This window comes from Arvicanthis niloticus, chromosome 9 (genome assembly GCF_011762505.2).
Source record: "Arvicanthis niloticus isolate mArvNil1 chromosome 9, mArvNil1.pat.X, whole genome shotgun sequence".
Taxonomy (NCBI): domain Eukaryota; kingdom Metazoa; phylum Chordata; class Mammalia; order Rodentia; family Muridae; genus Arvicanthis; species Arvicanthis niloticus.
This window is the reverse complement of record NC_047666.1, coordinates 84,417,101-84,431,272: the sequence shown is the minus strand read 5'-3', so window position 1 is coordinate 84,431,272 and position 14,172 is coordinate 84,417,101. Positions and strand designations below refer to the sequence as shown.

At 44.8% G+C, this 14,172-nt stretch overlaps 1 protein-coding gene across 6 annotated transcripts in view; it reads right to left on the bottom strand.

Moving 5' to 3' along the window:
* Ccdc91 (coiled-coil domain containing 91) overlaps window positions 1-14,172 on the bottom strand; it is a 148,453-nt gene that overhangs the window by 31,855 nt on the left and 102,426 nt on the right. For all 6 annotated transcript variants that reach the window (XM_034512084.2, XM_034512081.2, XM_076940910.1 and 3 more), the window contains 3 exons: window positions 12,572-12,664; window positions 12,415-12,483; window positions 10,826-11,002 (listed from right to left, as the gene is read on the bottom strand). In XM_034512084.2, the coding sequence (XP_034367975.1) occupies window positions 10,826-11,002; window positions 12,415-12,483; window positions 12,572-12,664 (339 nt within the window). The remainder of the gene's footprint in view (window positions 1-10,825; window positions 11,003-12,414; window positions 12,484-12,571; window positions 12,665-14,172) is intronic.

Genomic DNA, 14,172 nt, shown 5'->3' with positions numbered 1-14,172 from the left:
TAACCCATCCCTAAAAGGCGCTTTCTCTCCTTCCCCTAGAAGTCATTAGTTGCTTGTAGTTCTTGTCTCAGGGTGGGACCTATGAGGATTCTCCAGCCTCCATTGCAGCACCCTCTACTGACACTGCCATTGCCTTGGCCTTGTCTGTGCAGCCTTTCCTAGGAGGGAAGAGACTGCTTCACATCAGGGTCCCTGGGTGTGGAGAGCCACACCGACACCACGCGCCCTAAAGATGGCGCCTGTCGGATGCGCGCCAGAGCTGTACAACTCCTGGCTGGGCGGAGAGATGGGAGGACTTAGCAATCGCCTGACCTGACGTTTCTGGGCCCGAGCCTATGGCTTGCAGTGGCGTGATGTGGCGTGCTGGGACGTCATTTCAGGGATATAAGGCTCACCCTAGGAGGAGGAGGGAGCCATCAGATCGCCCGGGGCTCACCCATTTCTTTCAAGGCCTGAGTAAATTGCTGTTGGAAGGAACTGTTGTGCGTGTCTTTCTTCCCGCTGGTCGGGAGCTCGGAGCGTCACACCTGGGACTCTGGCTCTCACACTCTTCCTGCCCCGCTTCCATGGCGTTGCCTGAGCCTTGGATGGAGGAGCTGTGATACAGACGTGTCCACGGGAGTTGGGCTCCCCACAATCGGCTAGTCACCACGGTGGGTCCAGTTATGGATTTTCTGGGATGCTCTCCACTTGCTATAAATAGAGCCTTATTTGATGAGGGAAGGCAGCCACACTTATCCAGCAAAGGTGTCTCAAGGGCAAGAAGGGATCTCAGGCCATGCTTCTGAAGTTGGGCTTGTGGGTTTGCTGACGGTGGCAGGCTGAGGTGATGGTGGCAGGCAGAGGGACCAGATTGGTCATATCTGTATGTCTATCTTCCTCCCTGGAAGACACCTGCAACTTTGTCTTTTGACTCCTGAGTTTAATATTTTTAATATGTGTTCTTATTTTCTTGCTTTAAAAATACAGCCTCCTGGATTGGAGAGATGGCTCAGCAGTTAAAAATACTGGCTGCTCTTCCAGAGGACCCATGTTCAATTCCCAGCATAGACATGGCAGCCACCAACTATCTGTGACTGCAGTTTCATGGACCTGGCATTTTTTTCTGGCCTCCGTGAGTATCACACATACTTGTATACAGACATGTATGAAGGCAAAACACCCATACAATAAAATTAAAATGAAAAAAACTTAAAAGAAATACAGACTCTTCTTTATTTGGTGTGTACAGCTCTGTCTGATGAATCAAGGGGAGCTTTTAATAACTTCTTATCTTCCCCAAATCTTTCCTTCACTCTTTGTGCTCATGAGCGACCATCTCTGTTCATACTTGACTCTGCTGTGTTTAAAGCGTTGCACACTAAAGAAGGTTAACAGCCTTCTACTTGCAGCTGCAGCCTATGCCCAGGCCTTAAGAACAGAGCAATCTGGCCACCTTGTTTCCTTGGGGCCATTTCTTATAAGAATGTACTTGGGTCTTTTATCTTGACTGTCCAGATTCCTCAAGAAAAAAAAAATATCTTTCATTTCCCATGGCCCTCAGCCTTCTGAAAACTGAGATGGGGGTTGCTGGAGAGGGCAGGGTCCTCAACACTCAGCACAGACACTTGCCTTTGCTGGCCCACTCTGCTTCAGGAGAACAGCTAAGTTTCAACAGGGCTCCTGCTCCTGATTTCCAGACCTTTGCTTTCTCCTTTCTTGCAGTCTTTTGTTCAGTTTAGGAGCCAAACCTTCCCTCTATGGCGTCTCCCTGGGGACCCCCAACTGGAAACTCTCTTTGGCATCCTCACATTGGCTTGGGGCTTTGAGAGGGGAAAATGGCGCCCACTCTACTACACACTCTTTCCACTGAAGGTGTATGCCTGATTCTAGAGGTCTCAACAATTTCAGATACATAGAAATGCCACAGAGATGATAGTTCCTACAGACACAAAGCATGGCACCATTAGATCATCCTGAATTTTCAATGCATTAACATCTCTTTTCTGCTTCAGATGTAAGCTGGGACAAGAAGGATGCACTTAAATGCCACACCTCAAGTCCCAGCCAAAATGCAGATCTTAGAGGTATGGGTTTATCCTTTTCCCAGTTACCAGGTTTATTCTTCCCAACATGTTTGTCCAGGTTTGTCTTCTTCCATGCTTGTTTGTTCATCCTCCCCCATTTCAGTTGCCACCACAAGAGCCAGGCAGCCATCTTCCTTCCTGTTAAACACCCAGCCATTTCCAGAAAGCGTTCGCAATGCTCCTGTTAGGGTGCATAATATTCAAGGCTACCTCTTGAACAAGACCTTGGGTGCTTAGCTCCCATTAGCAGTCATCCATTCTAGTTTGTCCTCATTCAAGCTTTCGGGACACTGGCCACGTGATGACATCGAGTGTGATTACCAAGGGCTTCTGTTGCACCTGGAGCCCAGAGAGTAGAGTCTCCACTGTCCATGTTTCCACCTGCAGCTGCTCTTGGAAAGTACTTGCTTAATCCCCTGGTTCAATTCCCAGCACCCATACAGCCATTCACAACCATCTGTCACTCCAGTGCAAGGGATGCAATGGCCTCACCTAACTACCAACATGTTCTGAGAAAACACAACAGGCAACAGGAAGGCATGATGAGCGCTGACATACATGAAAACTCAACACTCATGCACATGAAATGAAAATTGAAAAGAAAAGGCAATGACAGGCTAGAGGGAATAATATGTATAGAGTAATATTCTATTCTTATTGATTTATTTATTATTTACTTTGCTCTTGACTTTTGAGTGTGTCATGTACTGGAGGATGGCTTTGAACCCCCACCCTCCTGTTTGCATTTCCCAAGTGCCGGGACTGTAGGTGGGCACTACTACACCAGCAAGGAGCTTACATTTTCAATGGGTTACTTTTCAGGCACAATGTCAAGTTTGTTATGATTAAAGAGGCATGGAAATGGGGATGGTAGATGGGCAATCTGGGATGAATCCTAACCTGCATGCATAAGGTGAAATAGGTTTCTCTTTGAATAAAATAGGCAGCTGCCATAGAGGTGCAAGAAGCTAAGGTTTCTTTCTGGATGCTATACTCTTGACAATTAAGAATGTCACTAAACTTTGTCTGTTACAAATGAAGTTCCTACCAAATACTTCAGTAAAAACTATAAAATAAATGAACGAATCAAAATCCAAGATAGCAGTACAGAGGAGGTGTGGGGTTGGGGAACTATCTTGCTTGGGAAGCTTGGACAGGAGTGTCATTTCCTTCTAAAGATTGGTTAAGTAGCAATGTTCAATTTCTTCAAGAAAATTTAGGTCCTGATTATAATACCTGTGGCTTCTGAGAAAACACAGGCCCAAATTATAGTGTCTGTGCTTGGTTATGAGCCATCAGGAAACAGTGTCAGATGGGGCTTCAGGGTCTAAGTACACAGGATCCTCACACTGTTCTGCAACAACACCAGAGTTAACGGCACTGTCTTCTGTGTGGCCTGGTGCCCACCCTTCCCCTCCCCACAGCTTCCTACTCTTCCCTCAGTCCTCTTGGCAGCTTTTTACCCTCATGTCACCTCTACTCACTCTTCCTCCTGTCCATCACACACATTCATATTAACAGAATGATCTAGGATCCACACAGTCACAAATGTGAGCACTTGCATCTTGGGGTGTGGCTTGGTCTGGTCTGAGTTTGGGTCTCCCCAGTTAATATACTGCTTTCCAGATCCATCTGTCTTCCTGCTAATTCCATCTGTGCAGCTGAGTAAAATGCTATTGTGTTTCCCATACATGTCCATCATCCATCATCTGCTGATGGACACCAAGGTGAATTCCACTTTCTCGTGATAGTACAGTCAACAGCCATGGGTGCACAGATGCCTTGATAGTGCGATGTAGTGAGTCTGTGTCTCCAGCTACCTGACCTCTTCTCTAGGAGTATCTATAGCTTATCAACAGGCATCACATACTAATTCAAAGCAGATTCTTAATCGAAACAAAACTTGATGCTTTCTCAAAATTTTATTGTAATAGGAATTTGTTCTTAAACCACAATATTCTAGGAAATGGTTCTGATGATTGATAGGTCTGGCCAAATGTAACCACCACTACAATTCAGTTTAATTATCACCTGACTAGAGCTCCTACAGCCCTGGGAACCACTGTCTAACCCCTGTCACAGCTCTCTCCTCAGGATTTTCTGAGTGGCACCATATAGCCTGCATATTAATTCCCCGACTCTGGCTTCCTTCCTGTATCCACGGACCTCTCCACCAGTGACTCTGTCAGACACGCAGTCGTAATGCTTTTCTTACCCTTCACAGCTCACAACGCCACATTAAACTCAGCTTGTTTACCACGGCTCCTTCTCAACTGAGCTTACACTTCACAAGGGCCAACAGACTTGCCTACTGTGTTCAGCTCTGTGTACCCAAACCTACTTTACAAGTGACAATATGTGGTCGGTTCTGTGCTCAGCAAAAATGCCAGGATTGGAGAGCAGTGTGAGAATGTTGTCCCGTTAAGGGTTTTCTTACGCAGTTATCTATTTCTATCTAAGATGAATGTGCATTTTATACTAAGATGGGAACCTTGGGGTGGAGAAGTGAGGGAAGTGGGGTGGCAAACTTCAAGGCCTCTACAGACAGGCAGCCTGAACCTGACAAGGTCAGTGCCCACTGTGACTAGCTATAGAACCTCTGCATCTTCATGGTGGTATAGGAAGAGCAGGGCTGGAGTGACGGCTCAGTAAGCCTGAGGATGTAAAGTTTACAGAGGTTCCATCTGCAGAACCCAAGTAAAGATCTGAGCATAGTAAGGCATGCTTTAATCTCAGCATGTGGGGACAGACAGGGGTCTCTGGGCAGTTACCACAGTCACCCCAGGCCTAATCAGGGATCCCAGATTCCAGAGAAATAGTCCATCTTGAAGGGAAGTGGGGAGAAAAACCAAGAAATAAGATGGCTGATCCCCAGCTTCCACATGCACAGACAGGAACCCACATAAGGAGCACACACGGGGGCGATGGCAGTACCTGCTTCACAAGTCAAGTCAGACACAGCAGCAACTGACCAGAAAATAGCTGCGGCTCACTGGAGCTGACGATCCAGTCACTGATCATGTCAGGACAACCACAGCCAACTCCTCACAAGGCTTCTACTTCCTACAGGAAGCCATCCCTCTATTTCTCCTCCAAATCCTTACAGTGGCTTCTTTTGTCTAGAATAGCCTATAAAATCACGGAGAATAAAACCAACCAAATGATCCAGAGCGTGAAGAGCACCACTGTGCTCCGTGCTGTAAGATACAACAATGTCTCATCAACTTTAGTGAGACTTCACATTTGAGGGACTTTCCTAAGGAGAACAAGGACATCACTTATAAATCTAAAAGGCACAGCTACAGTGCTCCAGGGTAGGAACAGAAAGCAGGGAAGATTTCAGATTCCTATCACTAATAAACCAAGGGGAAGTCTATTTATAAATTATATTTCTGGCCTAACCACATAACTCACTTAGAAAAATTAATTAAACTCCTAGGAAAAATTTTAGGGCAGTTTATAATAACTCATTGCTTTTTTTTTCAACTAGTTTTCTCTGGGGAGTGCAATTAATTCATAATGTGATGCCTACAAATTTATTGAAAAATTTGGGATAAGGGCAGTGTGACAGATGTGCCTGGAATCCCAGCACTCAGGATGCAGAGGCAGGAGGCTCAAGGCCATCCTTAGCTATTCATTGAGTGTGATTCCAGCTCTCTGCATGAAAACTTGTCTCTAAAACAACAATAAAACTCTGATTTCAATACAAAGAGGTCACAGGAAGAATCTTCCAGAAAAATCTATTCTTCAGTGTCAGGTACTGCATGCCATTGTCTAAATGTCTATTTTTCTTATAGCTGGTACTTTATACCTATAATAAATTTATTTCTTTTAGTTATTTTACCAGATCAATTTATTATTTACTTTTTTCTTTATATTGAGAATTTGAGGGGAAAAAAATTCAACTATGGTCACATAAGATGATGCCAGCAAGAGTAGAGAAGGAAGCTTCGGTGACCTCTTCCTATGAACACACAGACTAGCCAGCCACAGAAGTAGACACCCCTCATGAGAAGCCAGACACTTAGACATTCCCTGTGTGAGCCCAGACCCAGGCACATCAGAGCTCCCTGGACACAGTCACATCAAGCTCTTTGCTAAACAAAACCAAACAAAACAAAACCAAACCCCAAAACAAAAATCTGCTGAGGGACTGCCTCACTGATCTCTCTGTGGGTGCTCATGGCTCTGGGTTCTGTGTCACCTGTGGTAAGACAGGACAGGGTAAAGGGTGCTCTGAACGAGCAAGGACAAAGCGCATCACGTGAGCACATGAGCTGTCTAGCTCTGCCCACTGACAGAACTTCATGCTTCTTCAAGGGAGCAGAAGAGTTACATTAAAGCTTCACCTTCACAGGGATGCCTGCGGGGCTGGCCTCACCTTCACAGGGATGCCTGCGGGGCTGGCCTCTACACTACTGGGGCCCTGGGGAAGGTGATCAGACAGCTGAAGCTGACAGAATACACATCGTGGAGGTTCTCAGAGGCTCTGCTCATCTCTGACCAGGCTACTGTCTGAGGAAGATCTGTGGAGGTAGCTGGTTTTGCTAATGCAAACACAAAGTCGAAACATCAAGAAAAATCAACACAGAGCCAGGTCCCAGACAGAGAGACACAATAAATCTGAGACCCATTCTACTGATATGGAAATAGTTGATTTATCTGATAGAGAATCCACGATCCACAGGAATGGCTGACAGGTCTGTGAAAGGTGAACCATATCCCTGACTCCAAGGAGGCCTCATCTTACCCTGCAAGGATGGGTATCATAGGAAGACAGGCCAAGGAACAGGAACTGTGTACAGGTACTGGGAGCATGGTCAGCTCAGTCATAGAACAGTCAGCATAGATGAGTCTCAAAATCACCTCTAAGGCAGCTCCCGGGTCTACACACACACACACACACACACACACACACACACAAACAGAGAAAGGACTGAGAGAATGTGTGGCTAGTAGATAAAGCCTGGTTACTCTCAAGAGGAGACTACATCAAGAGCTAAGGCAGAGTTGAAGAAACAAGTCTAGCTGTGAACAGCAGAAACCTGCGGACACTGATTGGTTTTAAGGGCACATCTGTGTCAGTGAATGGCTGTAGCATAAGACACACAGAAATTTCTACAAGAGATCTCTATGTGATACCTGATCCTGTCAACCAACCAACCAACCCACCCACCCAATGGTACAGTGGATGATCACACAGGATCCGTGAGGTCAGACAGCCACTCACATAGGGTTCACTATAGGAAACATCAGTTCCTGGCTTATCTTAGGACACAACTTTTTCTGGGACACATTTGGTGACTAGACACTACTTGAACCTCCTAGGAGATACAGGAGTGGGCAGAGGTTAGACACAAAGCTCTCACAAAAGGTCAGTCAATTGTGTAAACACAGGAATCGATACAGGTTATGAGAGAAAGTAAGGTGGGGACACGCAATCTGGGTGTCAGTACTCACAGGAGCAGCGGGGAGTCTGGCGTAGCTGCAGCACACAGGCTCTGGGTATTGAGAGCAGAAGACACCAATCTCAAAGCTCACAAGCAGCCTTCGAAAGAACTGTGATTTTAGAGGGGCCCAGGCATGCGTGATACAGAAGACAGTGGCTTACAGACTGAGAAAACCATCTCCTCCTTGTGGTGCAGAGTAAAGTCTTAAGTCTTTTAAGCCATAACTAGGAATTACTTACTAATTGTCTGCCTATGTATGGACTATATTTTTCTCTTTCTTTGAATTTTATATTTAGTTTCCAAACAACGCACATTTTAAATAATACAAAACAGCCCCAGAAACAGATCTTTTCTGTCCCTCTGAATTAACTCCCTGTCATGTGACTGCTAAAATATTGTTTGTTTGTGATGTCCTGTGAGGTAACTGCAGAACTTTAATTCTGTAAAGCCTGCAGTATTCCTCCTTTTGTTACTAAAGTTCCTTATTAGTGCTTTAGATGATCAGTGGTCTGCTGGGGGAGGGGCACAGATTTTCTTACTCTCTTGAACCACTGTACTTTAGATCAGTGGTCTGCTGTGGCGAGAACATAGATTTCCTTGCTCTTTTGAGCCACTGAGTTTTCCACCCTTTTCTGGAATGTTCTGTTGCTGGGCAACCTGGACACAGTCGTTACAATTCTGTACCTAAGTCTTTACTTTCTGAATCTTAGCCACGTGAGTGCGTAAGCCACGGGACCTTCTCAGGATGTGAGTGACCCTCAAGAAGACAGAGCTTCTCAAAGCCATTTATGGAGAATGAGTTTTTCCCTACATCTTTCCTTTTAAGTTTTTACCAGCCCCTACTTTGCCCCGACAGGTATTTCTGTAGCGGAAATGATAACAATCACCATTTTCTGTCACTGACACAGAGCTCTTAGACACAGAGCTCCACTGGGGCAGTGGGGAGGGCAGGAGTGGGAATATGACCAAAATATAGAGTATTCATGTATGAAATTCTCAAAGAATTAATAAAAATACTACACTGAACAATAGAGACAAACAGCAGGTTTCCCAGGAAGCTGCAGAGCCAGTAACAGAAATAATCCACAGGCGTGAAGCAAGCGCCTGCAAGGCTGCAAGCACTGCACCTCTTCAGGGCCCTGGAATAGGTTTTCATATTTAATGCCCTGTCCAAACTTGCAGCTAGGAAGATGGGAATGAGAAGACAGCGGGTTGAAATTTTATGAAGCTAGCTTAGTAATATTCAACCATCTTTGAATAAACATTGACAGTTAAAAAATTTGGAAAAATATGAGTTTGATAATTTTTGCTAAAGTTTTCCTACTTTTATGAAACTATCCTAGTTACACTTAATCCACCACTCTAACAGGCCTGCTTGGGGTCTTCTTTTCAAAGAATGTTAATATTTACCAAATTCCTTTTTAGATAGGTATAATTTATAATTTAAGTATTTAATCAATTTGTACTAAATTTTACATAGAAAGTTCAGAAGACAATGGGAAGCCAATTGTAATATTTTTTAAAAGTTCTTAATTAAAATTCTTTTAAGAATTTAATAAAAGTATAAATTGTCTTTGCAGAAGAATCTGCATAAATGTGCATTTTTGTGTAATTTTAATAAATTCCCGACTTCTTAGGCCCCTTCCAGAGAATACAGACTGGAAGTCTGGAGGTGCACAGGGCTGCCTGTCTCTATATACTGTCAATGATGAAAATATGTATCAATTCCAGGCGTGACTGGGGTTTCTGGACTGTGCCTGCTCTACTGTTCTCCTAACCTGTTTATTCTCAAATAATAGCACTGTTCCAGCTAAGCCAAGTATGTCTCTGGCTCGTTCTCCTGAGACACTCTCCTGTTCACAGCAAGCTCTTCACACCTCTGCAGATTTATTTTCTCCTGCCAAGTGACCATCGACCACTTGACATGACCACTAAACGTGGCAGCTGACATGACCAACACTTGACATGACGCCTTTGCTTCCTCGCCATCTCCGCTGAAAAGGTTGGGTTAGTGTTTTTCTATTCCTGTATCTAAAGAAATAAAAGAGGCACGAGGGAGAAACAGCCACATCAGCTACTGCTACAACAGAGTGGAGTGCATGTTTGAGTTCAGCTACTTAATGATTACCATAAATAACCAGGGAGGGTGTGAGCATCACAGAGCTTTCCACAAACACCGTTTTCAGTTCCCTTGAGCGGGAGCGTAGGCTTTAAGCAGTGGAGCTGCAGTTGATGACTACGCTGAAGTCAACATGTGGAAATGAGAACTGTTTACAAAGACTGCGCATATCTGACAGGCCAGCTCACTCATGGCCACTCTCTGCCCACAGCTCCCTGCCCAGTGCAACCAAAGTAGTTTCCACTCACATAGCTTCTACCAAAACTCTACGTTTCTAAGAATCTTCAGTTCATTCTCAACTTACAGGGGACACATTTTCTGATGCTTGTGCCTTGTTTTGTTTGAGACAAGGTTCGTTGTAGCCCAGGCTGGACTCAAACTTGCTATATTACTGAGGCCAGTCTTCAACTGCTGATCTTCTTGCTTCTATTTCCTGAGTGCTTGGATTACAGGTGGGCAGGACCATGCCCAGCTTTGGAGGGGACACGTTTTAAAGTATAAGGTATGTTGTGCTACACCTTATAGATGCCTGGCAACCTGCACAGAAAACAGGCTTCTGTGAGGGTTGTCCTTGCCTTCGTATACTTGTACAAAGGCCCACACAAAGCCTGGATCACTGTGAAACACGGCAAGCAAGCTCCACTGCGAAGATGAAGCTTGGGAAGACCAGTGGGCAGAGCCTGCTCTGTAGGACAAGCTGGTTCACTGAGGCTTTCCTCTCATGGGACCATGGGGACAATTGTGAGGTTGTGTTAGCCACTGCTGCCAACTCAAGGTGCATAGGTATATAAGTCAGACATAATTTATTTGACTCTCACTGTTTCTAACCAAATATGTTATTCACTGCGTCAGTGTGCACCGATTTCTGCACTCATGCATGTGTGTATGTGTCAATGGTGGGAGGGGAAGAAAGAGAATGAAGAAACAAATGAGGGGAAGCTTAACATAGGATGATAAAATGGAAACAACATGGATTCTGATCCAGCCAAAATAGAGGCAAAAGGCAAAATATGTCACAGGATTCTTTATACGAGGAAAGATAGAAATTATTGAAGTATTTAAGAGAATAGGTCAGAATATAAACACTGGGATGTGAACTGACCCCTGTGAACTACAGTGACCTCATGCCAGTGCCTTCCCCTGCTAGGGATGGGCCTACAGGGCACCAGGCTTCTGAGTGACTTGCTTACCTGACTCATTCTCTGCTGCTCCTGCACAGCGGCCTGGATGGCCTCTGCCACCCTCTCTTGATCTCTTGCATGTTCTGTCTTCCACATTTCCCTTTCTTCAGCATGGACTTTCTCCAGATTTTCCCTTTCTTCTTCCACTGCCTTAGTAATGACATCTTTCATCGCTTCTTTCTCAAGCTTCAAAACAAAAGGCCGGAAGTAGAAGCATTAACAGTAAGGCCGAATTCCAGCCACAAAACTTAACCCACACGGTTAGTCCCAATATCACACTTTTTATGCATATTAAATAAAGGCACAGCACATTCGATTATTTTGATACAGATTTTCATCCTTGCTCCCTGACAGTACTACACTTTAAAAAAATCAAGCCTTAGTGTAAAGCAGAAGGCATAAAAGCATAGGTCTTAAATTAGTTGTGATCAGGAAAATACATGCAAACTGAAGCATGTCTTTCGGGTCTGTTACAACACAATTGTTTTCCTGAATTTTCAAAGACCCCAGTAACTGATGCATGATTTCAAAACAGTTGGAAATTACTGATCACCAGGCTGTACTTCTTCAGGACTCTGCATATCTCCGTGTAACAAACAGCAGCTCTTCAGACTCATCCACAGGAACCCATCACCACCTCCCTAAGTCCTGCAAAGCAAATGGGAACTTCCCAACTTGTACCTTCGCTCAGTCTACCCCAGTCTCCACTCAAGGAAATGGCTTCACCTTCTCCTCTTCCTGGGTCTACTCTCCTCACTCAGAACTTGGCACGCGTCCTAACAGACTTGTTGAGTTCACCTTAGAATGGCGCCAACGCCTGTAGACTTTGCTTTCCAGCTCCTCTCTTGCAACTCATTTGTCCCTCACTCCACACTCCCATGCCCTGACCAGCGCTCTCCTGGGTCAGCCTCCTGTTCCCTGCAGCTAAGGCCTATTTCCTAGAATGACACACTTAAGACACGGTCCCCACATTCTCCTTAGCTATGCACACAGATCCCAACTCAGTTCCAAAGACTAGCCGCTTCTCAAGGCTCAGTTTTAAGGTGAGTTATTACTGAGAAACGTCTGGATACAGACATATAACTTACACGGTCAGGATAATTACTCATTTCCTTGTTGGTGTGTATTGTATTTTTATCCAACTGTAGGTTTCATAAGGAAAAGACAAAAATCATAATAGTTCTTGGATCACCACAACAAAGTGAGATTACATATGCTATTCAAAAACCAGACATGATTGTTTCTGAAGCTACTTTCAAATCACAAGCATATCTGTTTATTTGTGTCTTCCTGTCTCTCTGGTGATATCTACCCTGTACTGGAGGTGGGTATCAGTATCCTAACATGATTAGTTTTAAAGAAGTAACTAATAATCTATGTTGCAAAGGCTCTCAATGCCAACCTGTTATAGAAATGAATCAACAGGAATATGAATGGTCATGTTGTAGGTCAAAAAAGTGAAGAAAAATGGAATTCTGGAATGAAGCATTGTTCAATGACACTGTTACTCTGTCAATGAGATGGAATGCAATTCCACGGAGAAAGAACACCAGCGTTATGGCTGGTCATATCCTCACGGCCTGGATAGGCACACCTACCTTCACAGCGGACTCCAGTGTCTCTTTGTTCCTCTGCATTTCCTCCTGTAGGCACTTTCCCAGTGATTCCTGCAAATGAGAAGACAGCAGGGAGGATGCAGGCGGGGAAGGCAGCAATAGCACTCCCTCCCCAGCCTGGCAAGTACCAAAGCCTTACCTTCTGCTCCTGTGACTGTTGAGTCAAAGCTTCCTGGATTTTTTCTCTTAACAGTTCCTTCTCAGTGTCCAGCACTTCTAAGAGCCTTTGATGCTACAAAGAAAGACATCTAAGCTATGATTGTGGCTCTGAAAATCCACCAGCGAGGAAAGCAGAGAACATCTATCTGTACCAGGTAACAGCGAGAACTGAAGGAAACAACATTTGGCAAAATGAGGGTGGAGGGTACAGGAAACCAGAGCTGGTACATCTCAAGAGATACTCGGGACCCTGTTGGACTCTCAGGTTCAGCCAAGCATGCAGCTCAAGCTCTGGCTTACACCGGACCTCACACTGACAAATCACATACACATGAAATGTGTGCACAGAACCCCACTTGGAGAAAGGTCTAAAACGAGCGGCATTATCACGCAGCAGCAGAAACACTCAGAGCTCAGATCAGAAAAACGAATTGTTGCCTTGAGGGGCACCTGTGGAGTAGACACATACATGTTCTCTGTGTCTAGCTAAGCTCTGTGGAAGACAGATGAACAGCTTTTCTAAGATTTAACGAGTTTCAAACATGGAACCTGTGAAATCAAAGAAACATCAAGTGTGCAAAGCCTATCCTCATTCCACACACACGGGGCTGCACACATCGAGCACCGACAAGTGTGTCATCTGAACAGAGGTTTCTAATACTGCTCTGCTTGTACAGCCTCAACACAGTGACCAGGGTCCCGGGTAAGGTCATCTGTTATTCTCTAATTACATGTTATTTCACATCTCATTTTTGAAAAGCAATAAAAATGTAGTTTCTTCTGAAAGACAAGCCCAGTCTAACTACAATACAGACGATGATTCGATTCTGAAAAGTTACTGGTACCACACGAACCTGTCAAGGATAGGTGAGTACCAAGTGAGTAGACTGTGTAAGCAGTGACGACACAGAAGGCTTAGCTTTCACCCCACAGACGTGCACAGGGCCACAGACAACTACACACAGGTATCCAGGCCTCTGGTCTGAGCAGGAAAATGCCAAGTTCAATACTTAAAAGCAAGAAAGAAGGCTGGGGTAAAACCCCATGGCAGAGTGCTTGCCTACAGTGTACAAGGTCCTCAGCTCCATCCCTAGCACAACAGAAGCCCCATCTGAGCATAGATGCAAAGGTCCCACCTGAGGCAATCACTCAGATATGATAAATATGCAGCTAGGAAGATGGTGCATCCGTAGGATGCTTGCCATGCAAGTGTGAGAATTTGGGTTTGGAGTGCTTGTGTTTCTGTAAGTGCTGAAGAGTATGAGGACACACCTGCGATCCCACTGCTCAGAAGCCAGGTACAGGAGAATCCCTGAGGCAAGTTGGCTAGCTAGACTAGCCCAGCAGGAAACTTCTGGGGTTTCAAATGGGAGGCCTTGTCTCCATATATGAGGTAGAATTTGAAAGAGAAAGACACCTGACACCTATCTCTAGCACATGCACACACATATATGTACATTCACAAACACATGCCCATTCCCCTGCCAACATACATATACATAAATACCACATGCATAAACATAAAAAACAATAAGTATAATTCTCTTGATATGAAAACTAATCAGTTTAAGCTTACAAAGG